The 25,152-nt window shown below is 41.2% G+C and overlaps 1 protein-coding gene across 3 annotated transcripts in view; it reads left to right on the forward strand.

Annotated features, from left to right (window-relative positions):
* Positions 1-25,152, forward strand: part of Pld1 (phospholipase D1) — a 121,713-nt gene that overhangs the window by 15,904 nt on the left and 80,657 nt on the right. For all 3 annotated transcript variants that reach the window (XM_042678906.1, XM_042678905.1, XM_042678907.1), the window contains exons 2-8: positions 11,165-11,341; positions 11,533-11,660; positions 12,896-13,041; positions 13,243-13,351; positions 14,785-14,850; positions 22,525-22,583; positions 23,607-23,699. In XM_042678906.1, coding sequence (XP_042534840.1) covers positions 11,182-11,341; positions 11,533-11,660; positions 12,896-13,041; positions 13,243-13,351; positions 14,785-14,850; positions 22,525-22,583; positions 23,607-23,699 — 761 coding nt within the window. In that variant the 5' untranslated portion in view covers positions 11,165-11,181. The remainder of the gene's footprint in view (positions 1-11,164; positions 11,342-11,532; positions 11,661-12,895; positions 13,042-13,242; positions 13,352-14,784; positions 14,851-22,524; positions 22,584-23,606; positions 23,700-25,152) is intronic.

Consider the following 25,152-nt stretch of genomic DNA (forward strand, 5'->3'; position numbering starts at 1 on the left):
CCTCCTCCTCCTCCCCCTCCTCCTCCTCCCCCTCCCCCTCCTCCTCCTCCCCCTCCCCCTCCTCCTCCTCCTCCCCCTCCTCCTCCTCCCCCTCCCCCTCCTCCTCCTCCCCCTCCCCCTCCCCCTCCTCCTTCTCCTCCTCCTCCTCCTCCTCCTCCTCCTCCTCCTCCTCCTCCTCCTCCCCTTCCTCCTCCTCCTCCTCCTCCTCCTCCTCCTCCTCCTCCTCCTCCTCCTGCTCCTCCTTCTGCTCCCCCTTACTTTCATGCTGCTATTGTGGCTTGAACTCAAAGCCCAAGGGCTGTTCCTCAGTTTTTGGTGGTGGCGGTTGTTTCATTCAAGGCTAGCACTCTACCACTTGAGCTCCACTTCTGGCTCTTTTGTTGATTACTTGGAGATGAGAGTCTCGCAGACTTTCCCTTTCAGGCTGACCTCAAACAGGATCCTCAGATCTCAGCCTCCAGAGTAGTTAGGATCATGGGCATGAGCCACCCTTGCCTGCCACTGGTTTCTTTAATGAAAAGATTGTATTCTCAGATCTTACCCTGTCACACACCTCCCCCTCCCCAAACGGAAATAGTATCCATAGATTGAGTCATTCATGTCCTTCTTCATTTCTTCTCAAGAAATACTAAGGGTCTGAGGTGGGCCATGTCAGATTTCCTTCTGAGATGGCAAGGAGTGTATAGTCCTTGTCCAGACTCAGAGAAGCAAATGGACTGTGGTCACAGGGTGTTTGTGTGCCATGAAGGGAACTGGGGAGTCTGGACACTAGTTCAAGTAATTGTCTTTCTGGGTTCTCAAGGAGCCCACAGCTCAGTGATAGCCAAGGAGGTACAAGCAGATATCATGAGTTTAGAGATCCCTTCACATTTGTGTGCTGAGGTTTGTCACTGAGGAAGCACATCTGAGACCATTTTTCTTTTCATGTGCTTGGGCAGTTGGTGCTGGTGACTGGTGGGCCTCTCCCAGTTAGGATGTCATGGTTAACACATCTGTTTTTAATACTGTCCATGCCTTGGGCTTCCATGTTGTGCTGATACTGGGTTAGAAACAAGCCAGGTACCAGTGGCTCATGCCTGTAATCCTAGCAGAAGGCCGAGATCTGAGGATCAAAGTTCGAAGCCAACCTGAGCAAAAAAGCCTGTGAGATTCTTATCTCCAGTTAACTAGGAAAGAGCCTGAAGTGGAGGTATTCAAATGGTAGAGCAAAAATGCCACGTGAGAACAGCAGGCTTTGAGTTCAAGCTTTGATAACAGTGAAACAGAGAGAGAGAGAAAGAGAGAAACAGACAGACAGACAAAGATAGAGACAGAGAGACAGACAGAGAGACAGAAAGACAGAAACAAGAGGAGCAAATGATATTAGAAATGTTGAAATGGAAATTTTGAATCTCTACAGTTCCTTGATCATAAATTTTCTGACCAAAAGTTACCTTGACTTCTGTAAAGAATATTTATTTTTTGTCATTCGTGGGGTTGAATTCAGGGCCTGGGCACTGTCCCTGAGCTCTTTTTCATCAAGGCTAGCACTCTACCACTTTGAGTCACAGCTCCACTTCTGGATTTCTGGTGGTTAATGGAAATTAGAGTAAGCATTTTCACCTTTACTCTCGGTGTGTGAATATTCTATTCCTGCTCATAAAAGCTGACAACTCATAATGAATTCAAGGATGTGATTTCTTTTTTCAAGTTTGACCATATTTTTTTCCTTTGGTGTTAGTCCTATGTCTTGAACTCAGAGCCTCTTTCTCTCCTTTGCCTTTTTTCTTCTCAAGGCTGGTACTTTACCACTTGAGCCACAATGGGACTATAGTTTTTTGCTGGTTAATTGGAGATATAAGAGTCTCACAAACTTTTCTGTATTGGTTGGCTTCAAACCTTGATCCTAAGCCCCTTGATATCTTCCTAGGATTAAGGCAGGAGCCAGTGGTGCTTGGCTTAATTTCTTCCTTTCTTGAACTCAGAGCCTGGGTGTTATCCCTGAGCTTCTTTTGCTCAAGGGTAGTGCTCTACCACTTGAGCCACAGTGCTACTTCCAGCTTTTTCTCAGTAGTTCATTGGAGATAAGTGTCTCACTGACTTTCTTGCCTGGGCTGTCTTCTAACTGTGATCCTCAGATCATTAGTATTATAGGCGTGAACCACCAACACCCAACTTAATTTCTTTCTGGAAGGAAATTTCCTATAGAATGTGTGTGTGTGTGTGTGTGTGTGTGTGTGATTGTTGTTGTTGTTATTGTTGTTATAGGTTATTGTTGTTGTTTTTAATTTATTTTTATGTACTTTCTTATTTTAAGAAATAGGTCTTACTATGTAGCCCAGGCTGGGCTCAGATTCCTGACCCTCCTTCCTTAGCCTCTTGAGGGCTGGGATTACAGATTTGTACCACCATACCTGTCTTTCCTTTAAGATTTCTTATTTATGATAGTCAACTTAGTGGTTGTTCAAAGTCACTTCCTGACAGTAAATTCCTACATTTTCTCTTCAAATATACATATTTGTCCTTGCATTGGAACTAACAGTTTCCAGAAGAGGTTCAGAATTGTGAATTCCTCTGGCATTTATGCTAGGTTTGTGTCTGATGGGATGATTGTATCAGTTAGAAGGATTGTTGTGTCCAACATTGTGTAATGGGGAAAAAGGAGATTTTCTTACTTAATGCACAGAGATACCTAAATGCTGGGCAAGTTGTTGGGCTCCTTTAATCCCAGCCACCCTGGAGACAGAAAGATTTTCAGGAAAATCCCGTGAGTCAAGAAATAACCTTAAGTTCTATCCTCACACAAAACCTGGCAGCTGCAGGGTGGACCCCTGAGAGGTGTGTCCCCTCTGGAACCCAGGACATCTCGCAAGACTGGTTGGTGTCTCTGTGCCCTGCAGCTGTCCCAGTTACTTGGGTCAGTATTAAAACCAGCTCTGCGGGGCCATTACTAATGCTAATGACGGGCAATACCAGGTGAGCTACACCAAATGCAAAGATTATGGAAATGTCAAGAACCATGACAGCATCTTGCTTTATGGCACAGTAGATTTGTGTTTGCTTTAACTAAGGAAAAAGAGAAGAAGGCCTTTGACCCCCACATCTGCAGGCAAGAGGAGTCTACATTCCACAGCTTTGTTGTGTCCAGTCTGGACCTTTCTGGGAGAAAAGCCAGATGGAAGGTCTGATATGAAGCTGAGAGAGAAGGAGACAAAACTGGAAGATTCAGGGCCTTGAGCTCCTGAGATCAGGCTGAGCTCTGGTCCAGCAGTGTCTAGAGTCTTAACTTCATCTTTTAAAACCACAGATGGAAGAGCAGGTACTGGCACAAGAGGGGCGAGGAAGTGGGGAACTCTGCTTCTTCAAGAGCATCTTCTTGGTTGAGGTACAATGGAGAGACAGAGGCAGAACTGGCTGAGTGAGAGTTGGCCCCCTGACTTTCTGGGTCCATTCTCTATGGGGTGCGATGTCTGGATGATTTAGAATGAATCCTAAGAGACCCTGGGCAAAAGCAGGCATACTGGCCTTCCATGGAAGTTCACCGCTGTGGTTGCAGTTGCTTTGTGGTCCACAGCCTATGTATTTCATTTACTTGATGGTCCTTCCTCTCCATTTCTACCAACCCAAAGGTGTCTGCATCTGAGCATCTGCAGTCCAGGCTGAAACACACCTCTCAGCTGCATCTGCCAGGTTTCTCTGTGGACAGCTGGCTGATGTAGTCACTTCAGAACAAACATTTGCCAGGCAGCTGGCAGTGGGGTATCTGGGTGAATGGCCCTGGCAGTAACCTTTTCTTCCCAGGAGCATCCTGTCTCTCATAGGAACAGGTATATCAGTAGCTCCATGTACAACATCCATGGGTCTATACAAATACATACAAAATGCTATACATGCGCATTCCCTCCCCCGCCTTCTTGGTATTTCAGGTTTGACCAAAGTTGCAAAGGTTACTGGACTCTGTAGGGAGTAGGTGCTACTGTGGGGAAAACATGCAGGTATACAGGTGGGATGAATGGCATCACCATCAGAGAGAGCTGGGGTTAAGCCAGGGAGAAAGAAGGGTGACTGAATCTGACTATCTGTCTCCAACTGGATTTGCAAGGAAGGGCTGACTGCTTTCTCCACCAATACTGTGGTATGATCCAGAAAATGCTGGACTAGCTGAACCAGAGAGCCTGGTTCTTAGAGATGACCAGTTCGAAAAACAGCTGATGGATGCTAAGTGTGGGATGGGAAGTGGAGATGGAAGGCTGACTGCCTACCATGTCAGATCCAAAGAATACAGAAATGAAAGAATCTCATCTAGGATCTTGTGTTTTTGGGGGATGATGGAGGTTCTCCCTTTCACTCTCCCTTTCCTTCTTTTTCCTCCCTCTATCCCTTTCTGTCTCTGTCTCTGTCTGCCTGTCTGTCTGTCCATTTGTCTGTCTGTCTCTCAATGTATGCCTGACCTGAGGCTTGAACTCAGGGCCTGGGCACTGTCCTTGAGCTTTTGTGCTGAGGGCTAGCACTCTACCACTTGAGTCACAGTTCCACTTCTGGCTTTTTTTTTTGATAGTTTTAATTGGAGATAAGAGTCTCATGGGCCTTTCTGCCTGGGCTGGCTTTGTGATCCTGAGATCTCAGCCTCCGCGTAGCTAAGGTTACAGGTGTGAGCTGCTGGTATGTGGCTCACATTTATGATTTTTGTACTTCAGAGAACATCAAGTCTGCGTCAGGTAGTGATTTCTGTATAATGTATTTGAGAGATCCTGTGCTCTGGTTTCAATAGGAAAAGAAAATTCTCATGAATCAGTTTAGTTTAAAATGATAAAATTATAATTCATTGTATATATATTTTGATTTTTGGGGGGCTTAGAAATCCACTGTACTTTTTTTTTTTTTGCTAAGTACAAATAATGTGAGAAAACTCTGCATACTACTTAAAAAGGAAGACAAAGTCATGATTGTCTTCACAAAATGAACACGAGGTTGTTCTTTTTGTGGTGATGGCTCATTTTTGCATGACCCTTTGAAAAAGAGGCTGGACACTGGTGGCTCATCCCTGTAATCATAGCTACTCAGACAGCTGAAATCTGAGGATCAAAGTTCAAAGCCAGCCCTGGGAGGAAAGTCTGTGAGATGCTTATCTCCAATTAATTGGCAAAAAGAAGCTGGAATTGATGGTGTAGTTCAAGTGGTAGAACACCAGATTTGAGTGAAAAAGCCAAGCAAGAGAGTAAAGTCCTGAGTTCACTCCTTATTACCGGCAGGCATGTGTGTGTTTCTGCGTGCATGCGCGCATGAGCACGCGCGCACACACACACACAATATGGAAAATAAGAGTCTCCATTGACTATCTCCCACCTCCACTCCCAGTGTTACCACTGGCTTGATAATAAGCTGGACTTTGGAGTCAGATAGCCAAAGGTTACATCCAGCTCTTTCCCAGCTGTGGGACCCTGGGCATGTTTCCTATCTTCTCAAACCTTCTCTTGTAAATATGGCTAACAATAATTCATACTTAGCACGTCAGGCTGTTGTAAGCACCCAATGTGATCACAAAATCAACTCCTTTGTACAGTATCTGGACTGCAGCTAAACACTAGCTAATGGTAACATTTGCTTTAATATCAATAATTATAGTTAATTGTTAATAATATTACCACAATTGTTTGGGCTCAACGAAGGGTCATGGGTTTATTATTATCTGTGAAGGAAAATATCTAAACCCCTTTTCTACCAATCTTGTTGAAAATTGACATTCCAAGAAAAAGCTTATTTCTCTGATCTCATCCCTGAATAATTGGAAAGCATTAGATGTTCCTTGCAAAGATTTTTAACTTCAGCACAGGAAACCCGAATAATAACATGATTCAATTTTATTTCCCTGTTCTCTATGCAAACAGAAATAAAACACAACTACTTTGATCTCTCCCTGGCCACGGTCTCTTCTTGGTACCGAGAGAGATAAAGATCTGGCAGTATGGTTTTATAAGGAGGTAATGAAGCAAATTACATGATCAAAAGTATAAACCCTGAAAGCCTTAACACTACTGGTTAACCCTGCACTGCCCTTTTGGCAGCTGCTGGTCTCACTCCACCCCTACCCCCCAGGAGAGATTATTTGAGATGAAACATTACATTGACTTATAAGTAAAGATTTGACAACTGAGGAGTCCACATGGTCTTCTAGCTTGATATTTAAGAGTGGTATCAGCAAAAGAATTGTTGAGTAAAAATTCAGAGGAGACAGGGAAAGTAGAGATGGAGAAATCATTTGGTCCATTTTTTGTGGTTCGGTGGGTAAGTCTTCACAGTCCCACAAATCAACCTGCTGATCTTCTGGGTCTCCTGAAGTTCCACGTGACCTTCTGTGATGAATCATATGAACACTGAGGAAGCTGTTAGACGGTGGTATTTCCATCATTGTAATGAGTATGGGATTAAAGTAGAAGGGACTGGATGTTGAGTATTGCTGCAGAGCATCAGCATATATAAAAGATTATCTTAAGTTTATATACTCAAGACCATAAAACATAATCAGTACTTGTGAACCCCTATAACAAAGTTTGTAAGATTTTAGAGCTAGTCAACTGCACATACAGTGAATGTCATTGAACACATTACTGAACTAAATCTGTCAGAGTAAAAATACCTATGAGGTAAGCATTGTTCTTACTCTGTAAGAGTATTAAATAAGCCAGGCCTGTAATTGCAACTAAACAAGAGGTAGGGCAAGGAAGATGTCAAGTCTGAGGCCAACTGAGGAAAAGATTGTCGATCAGATACTTTCTCTAAAAGAGGTCTGTGTAACCAGTGGGGTGGCTCACACTTGTAATCCTAGCTACTCAGGATGCTGAGATCTGAGGATGGTGGTTCAAAGCCAGCCTGGGCAGGAAGGTCTGTGAGACTCTTATCTCCAATAAACCCCCAAGCAAAACAACAAGAACAAAAGAGTTGGAAATTGACTTGTGGCTTAAAGTGGTAGAATACCATTCTTGAGCACAAAAGCTCAAGGATAGTGCTCAGGCCCTAAGTTCAAGTACCAGGACAAGCACCCAGATAAAAACAAAACAAAACAAAACCCAAAACAAATAAGCAAACAAAAAATAGCTCTATGTGGTATGTGTGTGTGCATACGTAAAGTGGTAGAACATTTGCATTCATGAGTCCCTGGGTTCAATCACCAGTAACACACACACACACACACACACACACACACACACACACACACACACACACACTACAAGGATAAGGCTTAGTGCCTGTGGCTCATATCTGTAGTCCTAGTCACTCAGAAGGCTGAGATCTGAAGATCTAGGTTCAAAGCCAGCCTAAGCAGACAAATGCATGAGAGTCTTATCTCCAGTTAACCAGTAAAAAGCCAGAAGAGGAGATGTTGCTTAAATGGTAGAAAACCAGCCTTAGGCAAAATAATTGAGAATGTGAGGCCCTGAGTTCAAGCCCCCCATACTGATACCCAAAAAAGACAATTCATTAACATAATTCATAATATAAAAAGTGCTTGATGATGAATAAGAAACTGTTATTATGGAAGTTCTTTTCCTTTCTCTTTTCTTGGCTCACTGTTCTTTACATTCTCAACATGTTATTATGCCTTTCTACTTAAAACAAGATATTTGTTTTAGCTTGATTCAGCAGCTCTATAGTATTTATCCCAAGTTCATATTAATCTTCATATACCTCAAAACTAACATGTGTTTTTAACATGCCGCTCTGTCTAAGAGGAAGGCCATTTGGAATAACCTTTGTTTCTCCTCCTTGGGCTGAGAAAGATGGCTAGGTTAATTATTACATGTATTTAATCAATTTAAAATACTTAAAACCTTAAAAATTAGCTATCAACCATGATATGTTCCCTTTTTGCTTTTCCTTATCTCATTTCCTCTAAACTTTTCATTACCTTGAATTTTAAATAAAGCGAACCTTTGGCTCTCGGTTGTCATCTGACAAATGTCTCTTTGTGAGTGAAGATAAAAGGAAACACAGAAATATTTTAATGATGGTCAAATAATGGCTTGTTCAGAAGAAACTAACCAGAGCCTAATTAAATGATCAGTTTAGAAAACATTCTACTACCCACGCCTTATTTAATTGCAAAACTACTGAGATTAATTTGCTGAGATAGAAGAAGGTTAAATGAAGATAAATGAAGCTAGACAAAAAGCTGAACAGGTGTCTGGAATCTTTTAACTATGGTCATGATTTTATCACTAAAGGGAAGCTAGAAATGAAATGACTCTATTTTCTTAATTTATCAATAGGGAACCTTGAGCTTTTTTGTTCTTTTTTAATTATATACATATATTTATTGTAAAGGTACTCTACAGAGGGGTTACTATTACACGTTTAAAGTAATGAGTGCATTTCCTATCAAGCATTGTTACTTCCTCCTTTGTTTTTCCCCTACCATCCCTTCCCTCCCCACCTCCCCATCTCCTCCCTCCCCACCCCAAAGTTGTAAAGTTCATTTTCAACATAGTATCTTGTACATCTCATTGTTACAATGGGTCATCCTGTATCCTTATTTCAGCATTTTGTTATTTCTCTTCCCCTCCCCAAATTAGAAAGATGTATATACAAGATGCAAGGCACCAGAATCAACCCTGAAAACAGGGATTATACCATGGGGGAAGAACATACAAAAGAAACCAAAAAAATCACATAGTACATTGAAAACAACAGCAACAAAGATAAAACCTCTTGTGTCCTTACCTTGGGGTTCATTTCCTTAGCATCATCTTATATAGACCCTGAGCTTTGAAGTGGCTTTGCTCAATGCTGACTGAGCTGCAGGAGAATTCATTTCTAGATTTCTCCATTGCACTTTCTTCTATTTCACAGCAATTCAGAACTCAGAACCAAACAAAATAATAGCAACAACAAAAATCAGATAGCAAGATAAAGACTGTGCTTGAGAGAATTGCCTTTGGAATCAGTAAAACATGGGTTCAAATCCCTGTTCTATCATTTACCAGTTGTGTGGCCTTGGATAGATTGTCCAAAGCATTGATCAAGTTACTAGTGTCTTTGTGCCTCAGTTTCCTTACCTACAAAAAGGGAATAATCATCTCTTGCTAGCTTCAGAAGAGAAATAGTAAACTTATTAGATTTATTACTGATGATCAATGTAATGATGTATATAAAGGATTTTCACTAGCCTGGTACAAACTAAGCAATGTACTCCATTTATTATTATAACATAAATTAGAAGTGAGGTAGTTGGGGGGAAGATTTAGACAAAGTTAGCCCTATGTTTTGCTAATATAGTCTACAATTATTATTTTTTGTCAGTCATGGGGCTTGGGCTAACTATCCCTGCGCTAACTCTGGGCTTGGGCACTATCCCTGCACTCTTCAGCTCAAGGCAAGTGCTCTACCGCTTGAGCCACAGCACCACTTCTGGTTTTCTAGTGGTTTATTGGAGGTAAGAGTCTCATGGACTTTTCTGCCCAGGCTGGCTTTGAACCAGGATCCTCAGATTTCAGCCTCTTCAGTAGCTAGGATTACAGGCATGAGCCACCAGTGCCCAGCTAGTCTATAATTTTATATTTTAGGTTTCTTTATAGACAACAAGGAAAAAGAAATATAAGTGCTTATACATTTCACAGGAAACAGATTTATTAAGTTCAGTTATCTTGCTAAACCAGATGAAATATGGCTAAACCACACTTCATCTGTGTGTGTGTGTGTGTGTGTGCGTGTGTGTATGCATGTGTATGCATGCCAGTACTGGGGTTTGAATTCAGGACCGCTCTTGCTTAGCTCTTTTGGTGCTCTACCACTTGAGCCACACCTCCACATTGAGCTTTTTGCTGGTTAACTGGTGATAAGTAGTCTTATGAACTTTTCTGCCTGGCCTGGGATTAGAACTGAGATCCTCAGATCTCAGCCTCCTGAGTAGCTAGAATTATAGGTATGAGACATTTCACTTACCCTTGAACTTCCAGACAAGGTCTCTTTTCTTCAGACACAATGGTGTGTTGGTTTAAAAGACTTGTTGAATTATAATGTGGGCTGCTCAGTTTTGCCTGAGTCTCTTGGTAGCATGCTTACAAGGGCATCACATTTTTTGGTACTGCTACCAAAAGCTCCATTAATCATCTGCCCCTGAATATATACATTCCATTCCCAGGATGCCCATGACATTGGGTGAGGCCAGGCATGAACTTGGGGTACTGTCTCTGGTCCCTTACTCCCAGCAGGCCTCATTCATCTTTACATTTCCATTTTATGCACCTTCTAATCATTCAAGCAGAGCTGATGCTCGCTGTGTGTTCATCATTGGCGGTAACAAGTGACCTAGGGCAGAGCAATGACTGAGTGAGAGCCTTTCCAACTTCTGGCCTGACTGTAACAGAGAAATGATTTCTACATTACTCATAGACACTTCATCCAACTTCGATGACAGGGCTCAAAGTTGAAATCTCAGTATTTTAAGTGAAAAATAAAATCTATAGGAACTCCCCTTCCCTAGGTATTGGTGTGCAACAACTCATGTTATTAAATGTCAAAATGAAGTAGAACTAGTTCCCTTGAAAAAGGGAAGGGTATGGATGGGAATAGGTATATTATTCATTCTCCTTTCAAGACACATACAGAATTGCATACTAGGCCAAGTCATGGCCCAGATCTTATATCTCAAAGGGGTGATCTTCTCTGCTTGAGATATCACCTACAGAGAAAAATGTAGAGAGATGATGCTATCATAAAAATATTTCTAAATCTGTATATTTAAATATGGGAACACACTGAAGTTTCTTTAGGAAGTACCACAAATTACTTATTTCCATGTAGAATACTTTTGCATGTATCTTTAATGTACTTATTACAGTGGAAAAAAAAGGAATTTCTTTTCTTTGTATCAACATCTCCAAATCAATGTACCTTGTCTTTTATTTATTCAAGTTCATAAAATTGGATTAGAGAAATGCTGGCATTTATTCAATATTGCTGCTGCTTTTTCTTTCCCTTTTTTGCTTACGATGAAGTGTTCTGTTCCATTTTAATTCACTGACTAGGAGTCCTTTCAATGAAAAGCAGGAAAATCAATGGATAGGTTGTTTGGGGCTAACTGGAGATGACTGGCTTCTACATGCTTTCGTTCAGCCTGGATTGAATGGTGTGAAAGGTTTTACGTGATCAGAATCTAAGTCTGTGTGACTGTATTCTTTTCTTCCAGCTCGGCCTCACGTTAAAATGTCGCTGAAAAACGAGTCCAGAGTAAATACCTCTGCTCTGCAGAAAATCGCAGCAGACATGAGCAACCTGATAGAGAATCTGGACACTCGGGAGCTCCATTTTGAAGGGGAGGAGGTGGAATATGATGTGTCTCCTAGTGACCCCAAAACTCAGGAAGGTAAATGTGATTGTATGGAAAGCTGGGAGAAAGTTTTCACAATTTGAAATTCCCAGCAATCCTGTCTTTTTTGGGCTGATAGCATCTCCTCAGAGGCTTTCTGATTTCAGCAATTATGATGCTTAAAAGGGTGATCATATGGATTCATTCAATGATCATACGTTGGAATAACTTACTCATTTTTTTTTTAGAATGCATCCCTTTCTCTGCTGTTTATAATACTCAAGGATTTAAGGAGCCAAATATACAGACATATCTCACTGGCTGTCCAATCAAAGCCCAAGTCTTAGAAGTAGAGAGATTCACATCTACTACTAAGGTCAGAGCGCCAACGGCTTGCACTTCTTATTTTGTATCCAAATAAATATATTTACTGCATTACTACTACATTAATATATTTTCTGCCTTTGGTTTTCTTTTAAATTTGACATTTCCAGGTCCTCCTCATCTCTCAAGATTTTGCTTTCTTCTCATTTAATTTTCATTTTTGTTTCCCTCCACCTGTTTCCCCTGTCCCTTCCCCGCTTCTGGTTTTTGGTTTTTTGTTGCCAACACTAAGAACTCATGCTTTCTCAGCTTTCTTACTTGGCTGGTACTCTATCACTTGAGTCAAACTTCCACCCAGCTTTTTGCTGGATATTTGGGAGCTAGAGTCTTGTGGACTTTACTGCCTGGATTGGTTTCAAATTGTGATCCTCCTGATCTCAGCCTCCTCAGTGGCTAGAGTTCTGAATGTCAGTCATGGCTTCTAACTCTTCCCACTTTTTGAATATTGCACCTTTTTTTCCCCGTCTTTTGTGCCAGTCCTGGGGCTTGAACTCAGGGCCTGTGTACTATACTTTTAGCTTTTTTGATGAAGTCTGGTGCTCTTGCTCTTCAGCCACAGCTCCATTTCTGGCTTTTTTAGTAAGAGATGAGAGTCTCATAGGCTTTCCTGCCTGACTAGTTTCAAACTTGTGATCCTCAGATCTCAGCCTCATGAATAGCTAGGATTACAAGTGTAGCCACCAGTGCCAGATTTGGGAACTACTTCCTCCTCCTTCTCCTCCCCCCTCCTCTTCCCCCCTCCCTCCCCTCCCCCCTCCTCTTCCCCCCTCCCTCCCCTCCCTCCTCCTCTTCCTCTCTCCTCCTCCGTCTTCCCTCCTCCTCATCCTTTTCCTCCTCCTCCTCCTTTTCCTCCTCCTCCTCCTCCTCCTCCTCCTCCTTCTCCCCCTCCTCCTCCTTCTCCCCCTCCTCCTCCTTCTCCCCCCCCTCCTCCTCCTTCTCCTTCTCTTTCTCCTTCTCCTTCTCCTTCTTCTTCTTTTGCTAGTCCTGGAGCTTGAACTTAGGGCCTGAGCACTGTCCCTGAGCTTCTTTTGCTTAAGGATAGCACTCTACCACTTGAGTCACAGCACCACTTCTGGCCTTTTCTGTTCATGTGGTACTAAGGAATCAAACCCAGGACTTCATGCATGCTAGGCAAGCACTCTACCACTAAGCTACATTCCCAGCCCTGGGATTTGTTGTTATTATTTTAAATCTAGTATGCCAAACATTCTTAATCTATTACTGTAGGTACCTAGTACCAATCTGTACACTATTGAATTAACACATGGGGAATTTAAATGGCAAGTGAAGAGGAAATTCAAACACTTTCAAGAATTTCATCGAGAGCTGCTCAAGTACAAAGCCTTTATTCGAATCCCTATTCCCACCAGAAGGTAAGGACTTCTGGATTCATATAAAGTTATCGGAGAATTGGATGAATAGTGTTTTTCATATGTTTGACATATAATGAATGCATGGTTACGTGTATTTTTGATTAAATAGCTCTTTTCAGAATGAAGCCATGAACATGTTTATTACATTGTGTGTGTGTGTGTGTGTCTGTCTGTCTGTGTGTCTGTGTGTCTGTGTGTCAGGCACACTTTTAGAAGACAGAATGTCAAAGGGGAGGGCCCTCGAGAGATGCCCAGTCTGCCTCGTTCATCAGAAAATGGAATCCGGGAAGAGCATTTCTTTAGCAGAAGGGTAAGTCCTTTCCTTTTCCCTACCCCCAGCCCCAATGCTGGAGTTTGAAATCAGAGCCTCCTGCTTGTTAAGCTGGAATTCTTCCACTTGTATCAAATCTCCAGCCCAGATTTTTGCTAGTGATGGAGTCTAATGAACTGTTCTGCCTAGGATGGCCTCAAACTGCAGTCCTCCAGATCTCAGCCTCTTGATTAATGAGGATTACGGGAATGAGCTACTTTTTTTTTTCTTAATATATAACTATTTGTTCATTTTTATCAGTTCTGTTTTGTTCTCTGAATATTTTATATTCTAGAGGGAATATTTTATTTCATCTTTGTGGTTGTCATCTTATTTAAAATGTGGACTAAATATTTCCTAAGGAATCTAGACATATAAAATTATAAACTGAGAAGAGGCCATGGTGGGCATAGGAGAAAGATCTATTATGTTATTTGTGCAGCAGGATTTGCCCATATAAGATTAGTTTGGGCTTTCTATGTGTACATGTGTGAATATACATATATGAGTCTAACTGAAGATGGCTGTGGTAGTTAACCCTTTGAGACTGATGGAAAAGGTACAGGATTTGGTTTCACTGTTAATTCCCACTACACACACACACACACACACACACACACACACACACACACACACACACACACACACACACACACACACACACAGGGGAGAAAGGGAAGATATTCAAAGAAAAAGAAGACTTTCTAGTGAGTTGTACTCTGATATCAAATATTAAGGTAGAGACGTGTGTGTGTGTGTATGTGTGTGTGTGTGTGTGTGTGTGTGTGTGTGTGTGTGTGTGTGTGTGTTCCACACTGGTACTTGAACTCAGGGCCTTGAACTCTTAATTTCCTTTGGTTCAAGGCTGGTGTTCTACCACTTGAGCCATACTTCCTTTTCTGACTTTTTACTGGTTAATTGGAAATAAGAGCCTTTCAAATTTGTTTACTTGAGCTGACTCTGATCCTTGATTCTCAGATCTCAGCCTCCTGAGAACTAGGATTACAGGTATGAGCCACTGGCACCTGACTCCGTTTTTGTGTTTTGTTTTTCCTTAGATAGTATTTAGAAATTATAATGTATCCTCCAATAAATTGAATGTTAGGATTGTAAATGTATGAGTTTGGAGTAAAATGCCTTAAAACTCCTTGTTGTTGGGAAAGTCTCATTTTAATGGTCTCAAAGGATTAAAGGCAAGTAGTTCAAGTCTTATCGACAAGGTGTAGAAAACTCAGTGTGTTGAGAGTTAAGCATCAGGAAGAAATTTCTGTGATCATGCCAGGTTCCTTAGAAATAGTTCAGGATGCCCTGCCCAAGGCAATATTAATAATAAGTGGATAACTTAGGAAGGTAAGGTGAGTTAATGTTCTCCTTATTGTTACTGTTTACATTTCTCTCCATCCATGACCATATTTACTCTATTTCCATTGCAGAAACAACTGGAAGATTATTTGACAAAAATACTGAAAATGCCCATGTATAGAAACTACCATGCAACAGTAAGTACTGTTCAGTGACTTGAAGGGCACTTACAAAATAGTCAAATGAGAGCCAGAGTTTATTACCAGAAGTATTTTTTCTTTTCTGCCTGGGCTGGTTTTGAACTGCGATACTCAAGTCTCAGCCTCCTGGATGACTAGGATTACAGGTGTGAGCCATCAGCACCCAACCAGAGATACTTTTATACATGTCTATGTTGGTCTTTGAATTAAAATAAATTAATTGATTGGATAGTAATGGTACAGTTTATGGGGATATTCTATTTTTAAAATATTGACTAGAATGTAGACTTTGTAATGACGATCGATTGAAATGAATTTGAAATGCTATTAAAGGCTAGATTTTAATTCTAGGAATGAACCCTATTCTCCTCTCAGAATTCTAGAATGATAGCCAATGATTGCTAAGCTGCAAAGGAAAAATGAATAGTAAGTGTTGGAAACAATGAAGCAGAGTTTGAATACTCCAAGATTACAAGAGAATGTACTTCATCCCTTCAGATTAGCCTGGTTTTGTTTTGTTTTTTAATGTGAAATGGAGAAACCTGGGAAAACTAGGGAAAGAAAAACCTCTTAAGAAATCCAAGGCAAAAGAGAAGGGTAGTGGGATTTAGAAACAGCCACTGAGATTAAGCTTGAAGACAAGTGGGAGGAAGTAGGTTTGACAGCATCAGAAACACAGAGCTCCGTCTTCAGGAAGGTCTTTGAATAAGGGTGCTTTTTGTTGTTATTTTGGTGGGGTTTTTTTTGTTTGTTTGTTTTGGTGCTGACATTGGGGCTTGAACTCAAGACCACACTCTTTCCCTTGGCTTTTTTTGTGCAATGCCGGTGCTCTATCACTTGAACAACACTTCTACTTCCAGCATGTTGCTGGTTAACAAGAGTTTCTCTGACTTTTCTGCTTGGGCTGGCTTCGAACCATGATCCTCCGATCTCAGCCCCCTGAAGCAGCCAGGTCTGAGCTACCATGCCTGGCTGACAATGGTGTATTTTAAAAAGACTACCTTTCAGTTATCCAGGGCCTAAGTGCGAATACCCTGGTTATTCTGTTTCTGTGTACATAATGTACAGATGTGTTGCTTGAAGGTGAACATATGTACAGGATGCAGACAGAATTTAAAAGTAGGTGCAGTTGTAACCTCACCTCTGGGTTAGACAATGGCATCCTATGAATATGGGAGCAGAAGAGGAGGGAGAGGGAGAGTGCCCGGCTTCTCTGAGTCAGTGACAAGAGCTACCCCCCCCCCCCCCCCCCCCCCCCCCCCCCGCTGTCTGCTGCTGGCTTGCTATTTAGAGGTGGCCATCTCACACTGGGCCACCTTCTTTGCTTGGTCCAGAGTCTGCTGGATGATCAATATGGCCTCCAGGGCTGTGTGATCCGGGAAGGTTTTCTTTCAACATTTTGTGGTGTACCAAGGATCTCAAGAGATGGGAGGGGTGGTGGGGAGGACTTGGGAGCAAGTGTTGTTGAGTTCACTTGATGGCTAAGCACCTTGTTTGTGGATACTGGGAATGCAACCTCCAGTTTTCTTCTCTGAAGTCATGCACCTGCATGACTTTTCTTTAGGGAAAAGTTGTTTGAATTGTACGAATCCCCATATGCAATAACCTTGCATTTCTCTTACTTTTCTGCCTGCCCCGGGAATGTCCTTGTACCATTTCTTTTGGGTTTAGGAAAAACTACTTGGTGAGTTGAGTCTTTTTTTCCTTTGTGCATGATTACAGCTTAGATTATGATGTTGACTAAAGAAACATTGACATTTCTGAAATGTTCAATTTAATTACTTTTCCAGTCATAAAAACTTCTTCAAAGTTAAGCCCTGTTGTCTTTAGAAATCTCATTTCTGAACATTTCCTTTGGGGGAGAAAAACCTCACTGGCCACTTACTGAATACATTACTCTCCTTGTTCTGATGGTTACTGAGATATTTTTCTACCAACTGAATTCTCCCAAATGATTCAAATATAGGATACAATCTGATGTACTTTAATTCTCTAACATTATTTTTTTTCTTTTCATGGTAAATTTAATCTTGCCTGAAGGCTAGATTTCCTTCAGTAATTGTGAGAAATATTTAAAATCCCATCTTCCCGAAGCATACAAGGTTATTTTTACACACATACACACACACACACACACACACACACAAAGCAGTGGCTGTATATATGTATATATACACATATATACATATGTATGTATATATACACATATATACATATGTATGTATATATACACATATATACATATGTAGAAGCACATATGTGTATAAGATATTTGCACATTTGTTTTTTATAGTTATATTTATATGTACATTTATGTCATAGTATATAACTATATAATACATATTATAGTACATGTGTATGTATACTATAAATTATAATAGTAATTATATAAGTTATAAACTTGAAACTTATATAATTATAATTACATAAGATTATTTTTATATAAAAATTACATGTATATGATACATTTATACTTAGATTATAATCATAGCATTATTTTCATTAGAAACTATATTTGTATATTATATAATTAATAATTTAATTGTAATTTATACTATAAATTATAACTTTATAAAATATCAACTTGACATGTATATTTGAAGCTAATTTGAGTCTTCAAACAGATTGATTCATAGCTCACTGGTCAAGGGAATGGATAGGCTATGTCCTCAGCTCCTGGATTCTAGTTCTGCATTTATTTGGAGTTTGTGCTTTGCCTTTTCAGGTGGTTCTTCTCATCAGCAGAAAGTGAGAACTAAACTAAGAGGCTTTGGTTGGTTTAGAAAGGTCTTGGCTGTAAACGCTGGGCTGTATTAAAGACAGGAGAAAGATTTGCTGTGATGGTACTTATGCAGTAGGGTTTGCCCAGAAGGGGATGAGTTAGGCTTCAAAGTGCTAGCTGTGCGGTTTTCTGCATGGGTTTTGAAGTTATCCAAAGACAGTTCTTTCCTCTTCCTTATATATGGTGGGTGCTCAGCTCTGCAGTTAGCCAGCTACCTTTTCCTTGAGTATTATAATGCCCTCCTTTGATTTTATTGCCAGTTTTCCTTCTTGTTCTTCTGCCAGACAAAACCCCTAGAAGCAGATGAAAGCAGTTCCCTCAGGTTATTGGGAATGCATTCTATTTTCTTTATTTGTAAACAGGAATGTGTAGCTTTCACCTTTTCTGCAGACATAAGCATGTAATTAACACAGATGCAGCATAGTAATATTAACTGGATTTGTTCAGTAGGTACTGAAAAAGTCAAACAGAAATTCATTTTGTGTTCAAAAATTCTACTGGTGCCACTTGGTTGTAATCTGGAACCTACAAACTGGGCATTCTAATCGCCAATTGGAAAATGCTTATCTTCCAAGCAATGAAAGGAAGAAGAACAAGGAACAGTAAATATCCTCCCCACCCCCATTTTTTTCCTTTACTTAAGATTAAAATCTAGATATGGGACAAAATGCACAGCTCCCAAGAAATAAAATTCTAAACTGATCGAATCTTATCTTAACTCTAACTAAAAGTAAATCAGTTAATAGACTGTGAGTCAGGTCCCTTTGTCTTCATACTGGTGGCTAGCTTGCAGTCTGGGACAATGCACCCACAGATCGCTGATGTCACCGGCCTTTGTGTTGTGGGATAAATAACTCAGGTACAGGGAAGGGTGTGCTGTCTAGATCTAAGGGTGGGGCTCCTTTTCTTCACCCATTAAAGATTTTAGAAGGTAGGAAGGAAGGTATTTAAAGCAGAAGAACAAGGTTTTGAAAACAAAAGGTGCAGGAGTAGGGAGATTCTCTAAAGAGAAGGTCCCCAGAAAAGGAGTGCAATGGAGTTCCCTCAGAGGGAGGTAGGGGTGTGTGTGTGTGTGTGTGTGTGTGTGTGTGTGTGTGTGTGTGTGTGTGTGTGTGTGTGTGTGTGTGTGTGTGTGTGTGTGTGTCTGTCTGTCTGTCTGTCTGTCCTGGAGGTTGAACTCAGGGCCTGGCCTGGTGATATCCCTGAGCTTTTTTTGCTTAAGGCTAGCACTCTACCATTGGAGCCACAGCGCCACGTCTGACTTTGAGTAGTTTATTGGAGATTAGAGTCTCATGGACTTTCCTGCCTGGGCAGGCATCGAACTGCAGGCCCCAGTCTCCAGAGCTGCTTGGATTGCAGGCGTTAGGCAGCCAGCGCCTGGCCAGGAGGGCAGACTTTAGCGGGCTCCTCCCGTGTCTCCTCCCCAGCTTTGTGCTGATTTGCTTGATGGCTTGTGCATGCGCACGCTGGCGCTTTTCATTGGTTGAATGGGAACCCAGGGAACTATGGGAAGAAATGTGTGAGCGGGAATGCAGAGAATTATGGGAAGAAGAAAAAATGGAGCTGTAACCCAGGAAGGAGCGTTTGAGTGGGAATCCAGAGCATTATGGGAGGAAGACGTGTTTGAGCAGAAACCCAGGGTACGATGGGAATAAGGAGCACCATGGTGAGACACATGCTGTCCCCCCTGGGCATCTGATAGGACCATTTCCTTTGCCTGAAGTGGGTAAAGAATACAAGTCACAGGCATTCCATTCCAGCAGAGAAAAGCTGCACTGAGCTCACAGGCTGTACTTAATTCAGTGAAGTGTTAGCTTCTTGAGTCAACGAACGGGGGTCCGGAGACCCTAGTTGGGGCTTCAGGCGCCAGTGTTAGCTGCTTTGCCTGGAAGGCAGGCGTTCTTGGAATACCCATCCTACCTCCCACCCCCGGCCCCTTGAGAATGCTCCAGCCTAAACCCTTGTCTTCCCTGGCTCTCAAAGTTTCCTACCTGGCCACTCAATTGAATGTTTTGCTACCTAAAAAATGAAATGGGCCATTTCTGAAAACCACGAGATGGTGTAAAAGAACAGGGTACCACCCAGGATTCCTTCTTCCCCTGAGATTTCTTGCTTGGCCTGAGTTTTTTATTTTAGATCTCCACTTGGCCAAGCCACAGTGGTATTTTCTGCCTGAGATTACTTTCTGTGAAGTGGCAAGAACGTTTGTTTTTTTTTAATTGCGTTTTTCCACAACTTCCTTTGCCAAAAAGATATTGATTAGTTTTTGATTCAGCAAACCCTATGGAAAACTTGGTTTAAAATGATTTTGAATTATTATTAACAAGTGTCATCCATGCAAGTGGAGACAGGGATTCATACTGCTAACAACTCACTGAGGAGTTTGTTAACATAATCATTGTGAAATTTCACCTCTTGATTAGCTTATGTTTGCTACTTAGTTGGCATTTGATTTCAATCTGATAAATTTATCTTTAGAATATTGCCAGAGGGTTTATTCCAGCATAGTGTAGTTTCTCTTTGAAATCACTATTTTAAAAATTTGATTAATATGGGGGCTGGGGGTTTAGCCCAGCGGAAGGGCGCCCGCCTAGTGTGCGCAAGGCCCTGAGTTCGGTCCTCAGCCCTGGAAAGAAAAAAAAAAACAAAAACAAAAAATAAAAAATTTGATCAATATGGCAGTAGAGATATGACTCACGTGGTAGAGCACCAACCTTGAATGAAAAAGCTAAACAAGAATGCAAGGGTCTGAGTTCAAATCCTAGTACTGACACAAAAAGATAAATTAAAATTTAAATAAATATGAAACTTACAAGGTTTTGCATTATTAATATGAATTTCTTTAATTAGAAAAATTCCTTGTACTTAGCAATACTGCAGACTTATTTCAGAGAATATTTCTGTTATCAATTATTTGAAAGTGCTATGTAAAGAAAGTATCTAAGCATGAGATGAGTGATTTCCTGAAGTAATCAGACCTTAGTAATAGTTGCTTCAAATGTAAACTGACACTGTCTGATGCCTATGGATAAAATTAGGAGTTCTGGAAGAGGGTTTCAAAACATATTTGGATTCTATGGTTGGAAATCTGAATATCATTTCTAATAACTCATGGCTTTCTACATTTTCCAAATAGAAAATACTTTCACGTAGTGTTTGGGAACTCTTACAGTCCTGGCTACTCAGGAAGCAGAGATAAGAGGATCTTGGTTTAATACCAGCTCTGTCAAGAAAGTCCTAGACTCCACCCCCTAATAACAACCAAAAAACTAGACTGGAGGCATGGATCAGGTAGTAGAACACCAGCCATAAGTGGGAAAAGCTGAGCAAGAATTAGTTCAAGCCTTGAGTTCAATCATTGTGCTAACACAAAAATAAAGACAAAAATGGGGCTGAGGAGGTGGCTCAGTGGTAGAGTGCTTGTTTTGCATACATGAGGCCCTGAGTTCAGTTCCTCATCACCACATAAACAGAAAAAGCTGAAAGCGGTGCTGTGGCTCAAATGATAGAGTGCTAACCTTGAGCTGAAGAGCTGAGGGATAGCTCCCAGGCCCAGAGTTCAGGCCCCAGGACTGGCAAAAAAAAAAAATCCAACCCCCCCCCCCAAGAAAAAAAAACCAGCTCAATTGCAAAGATAAGCAACAGGTCAGAGGGTGGGAAAGTGGCTCAGTGGTAGAGTGCTTGCCTTGCATGCATGAGGCCCTGGGTTCGATTCCTCAACACCAAATAAGCAGAAAAAGCCAGAAGTAGTACTGTGGCGCAAGTGGTAGAGCACTAGCCTTGAGCTGAAGAGCTGAGGGACAGTGTCTAGGCCCAGTGTTCAGGCCCCATGACCGAATAAAAAAATATTTTCACAAATCAAACAAAAAATACATACTGCTAAATGACCCATGTTTTATATTAAAAAAAAAACCACATGACTCATAAAGGCCTCAACTTTTAGTGTCTTTATTTTGAAAAGTACTTTGTGCACATAGCTTTAATTCAGGATTTAAAAGAAAAGTTGTCCATTTAAAACTTAAAGATACCATTTTCTTCAAATATCCCCAAGAAAAAGAAAGAACTACAAGCATTTTATTAAACTTCACCTTACAAGGACTGACAGCTCTCTGTGATATTTATTATTTTTCTTACAAAGTTAATATTAGATCACTCTGATCACATACATATAAGAAATCACAAAGACAGCTTGCTTGATTTTGTTACTCCCAGTTACAATCCTGGAAGGCACCAGTAACTTACACCAGTTACTCCAGTTACAATCCTGAGGTCACCTCAGCCAGGACATGCATGGCCTCATGTGAAGGCTCCCACACCTAACTGGAAACTGGCAGCTTCCTCCCTCAGATGTGGTTCCATGTCTCCTCTCCCTTCCCGCTGCTTCTACACTCTGGGAACACATCTGTTTTTGTCCTTGCCTTTCTATCCAGGGTGTCTCTGATGTGGTCTAAAGACATAGGCAAACATGAACCCTCCTTGTTCCCCCTTCTTTCTTTTAAGTTTTTTCCCCTGTGCTGGTACTGGGGTTTGAACTCAGGGCTTTGAATTCTCTCTTAGCTTTTCCACTCAAGTCGGACTCTCTACCACTTGAGCCACACCTCTACATCCCGCTCTTTTGATTGATTAGCTGGAGATAAGATCTCTTCCATTTTGTCTGCCTGGGCTCACTTTCAACCACAACCCTCAGATCTCAGCCTTCTGAGAAGCTGGGATTACAGGTGTGTGCCACTAGGGCCCTGGCTCAACCTTATCTTAGAGCAATACCATTGTTATTGATCTTCCTATCTATAAAGTCACCATGGTTGATATGTCACAGTATTAGTCCATATTTTTGTAATGCATAAGTTTTTCTCTTTTGCTTTCTAAAGATATTTTTTTCTTCTTTTCAGACAGAATTCCTTGATATAAGCCAGCTGTCTTTTATCCGTGATTTGGGACCAAAGGGCCTGTAAGTTCCCATATTGGGTCTTTAGAGAATGTGAAAAGTTGATTGGCATTTGACGTTGGCTTTTCTCTCCAGTAGACTTAGAGTAACTGAAAGAACTTGCTCATTCATCCTTCAGTAAATAGAAGATCCCTTCTTGTAATCACATTTGGAAGTTACCTATTTAACCATCATTCATTTTGATAATGATTAACAATAATTCTATGTAAAAATATGATGTGTGACTAGATGGGAATTTGTTACATGTTTATTTTCCCTTATAAGATTGGATCTTAATCATAAAAAGAGCTTAAAATTTTATGTTTAGTAAGTTAAAAACTGCTAATTCTTTCAAAATTGCTTGTTTCTTTAGTGGTGATTGCTTTCTTTGTCATGTCTTTCCAAATCAAGAAACTAGCATGTTCTTTTTTATAATAGTTAGTTTTTTATTCTCTTTAAGTAGTTGTACAAAGGAGCTGCCATCTTAACAAAGCAATACTAGTAGCCAGTAGCTTCACTCTACTTCCTTGGGCCGGACTCAGTTGTTGGACCTAAGTATGTGGGGGTACAGAGGTGGGCTGGGATATGAGGGGTGAACCCTGTGTCTTAACAGCAGTAGAGCCCCAGAGAAATACACGGAGTCCTTTTTTTTTCTTTTCATTTCTTCATTAGGGTATGTTAGTTGTACAGAAGGATAGGCCTCATGATAACATTTTCATACATTAAGCTGCATTGGGTCTGTGTTAGGTTGTCAAGGTTGGAACCTTCAGTATCTAGAGCCAGGAGCTGGAATGTCTGGAGGCCTTGAATTCGTGTCTGACAAATTTTCACAGCTTCAAATGTTAAAAGGGCTGTTTCTGACTCATGCACTTCTATGGTTGGCTGCCAGAGTTTCCAAGCTAACAAACATGGTGGAAAGAGAACTGTGATTGGAGGGGGAAGAGGAAAGGGAAAGTGAGATAAGAGCCACACAGTTCTGTGGCCCCAAGTGACTCGAAAGTCTGAAGAGGATGGGGTAATGATGGGATAATTCGATGTCTCTTTTAGAGAAGGAATGGTCATGAAAAGATCTGGGGGACACAGAATTCCAGGATTGAACTGCTGTGGCCAGGGAAGGGCGTGCTACCGATGGTCAAAAAGGTAGGACTTCAGAGTTTTGACTTTGTTTAATAAGCAAGATATTTGGGGGGAGTGTTTATTTCTGAACTTCAAAAAGGTTATACGAGGTGGTTGAAACATACTAAATACATTTTTAAAAAACAGCAGGAGGGGGCATAGGGAAGGGTGGACTAGTAGTGTAGGTGCTTAAAATGTGCAAAGGAACTGGGTTCGACTCTCAATCCAAAAAATAAAAGGAGAGATGAGAGAGGGAGAGAGGGAGGGAGAGAAGAAGGAAGGAAAGAAGGGAAGAAGGGAAGGAAGGAAGCAAACATAACCCAGTCAGCCAGAGAAGAGATGCTAATAGCCAATGAGCAGATGAACAGATGTTCAACATCAAGCCGGGTGCTAGGGGCTCATAACTGTCATCCTAGCTACTCAGAAGGCAGAAATCTAGAGGATCAAGGTTTGAAGTCAGACCAAGTAGAAGAATCCACAAAATTCCATCCATAATTAATCAGCAAAAAGCTGGACTGGTGGCCTAGCTCAAGTGGTAGTATACAAGCCATGAGCTGGTAAACTGAATGAGTTTGAGGACCTGTGTTAAAACTTCAGAACGTAAAAAAAAAAAAAAAAGAAATGTGTATGTATACATACATAATTTTTTATTTCTGTATAATTCCCTCGAAAACGATAAATGAGCTCATATGTAAATGCAGAATTGAGCTTTGTGTATATTTAAAACATATAAAACTAACATAGTGATCTACTTCTAAACATAAAAAAACATATGACCGAGAGAAATTACCATCAAATTGGGCTTTTACTTTCTGAGTTTGGAATTACAAGGCAAAGATCAGAAGATTAAACTGAAGAAAACAGAACATTTCTCTTATAAATGACAGTAAGATTCTAGAAATGGTTTTTTGTTTTCACATGAACTCTTAACTTGAGTAAATCTGGGGTATGATATCAAGGAAGTCCAGAGACTCCCACTTGAGATTTCTCACCCCAAATTATGAGGAACCCCATGACTTACTTGAGCTTATGGGAGCACAGAAGTTTGTGAAGTTGGGTAGTACCAGGAAGCTGAGTGAGGAAGGGTAGAAGAAAGCAGGGGAGAGCCGCTGTAGGATGTCCCAGCTGCACATTGTCATGGCAACCAGATGCAGGCCTACAGGAGTAGAAACCCAATGCTTAGCAGAATTAGGAAGGAGGACTCCCAGCCTACTCCTGTCAGGTCTCCCTGTCCCAGCCCAGGCCTCTCCCAACCCTCTGCCACCCTGCACAGATTCCTTGTGCTGGATCTCCTTGGGCATTTGCTGTGTCTAAGTCAGCTGCTAGTCTAACCACAACATCTCCAACCAGTGGTCTTTTATCCAGAGACGCTCTGGGATGTAAGAGCTCCCTGCTGGTGTTCAGGGCAGAATAGAAATGTCAACATTACCATCCTCTCCTCTGACTCAATGTCAGCTCTCTCCTGGATTGTGCTGAA

The sequence above is a fragment of the Dipodomys spectabilis genome, unplaced genomic scaffold, assembly GCF_019054845.1.
Source record: "Dipodomys spectabilis isolate Male_0828 unplaced genomic scaffold, ASM1905484v1 ptg000050l, whole genome shotgun sequence".
In the NCBI taxonomy this organism is placed as follows: domain Eukaryota; kingdom Metazoa; phylum Chordata; class Mammalia; order Rodentia; family Heteromyidae; genus Dipodomys; species Dipodomys spectabilis.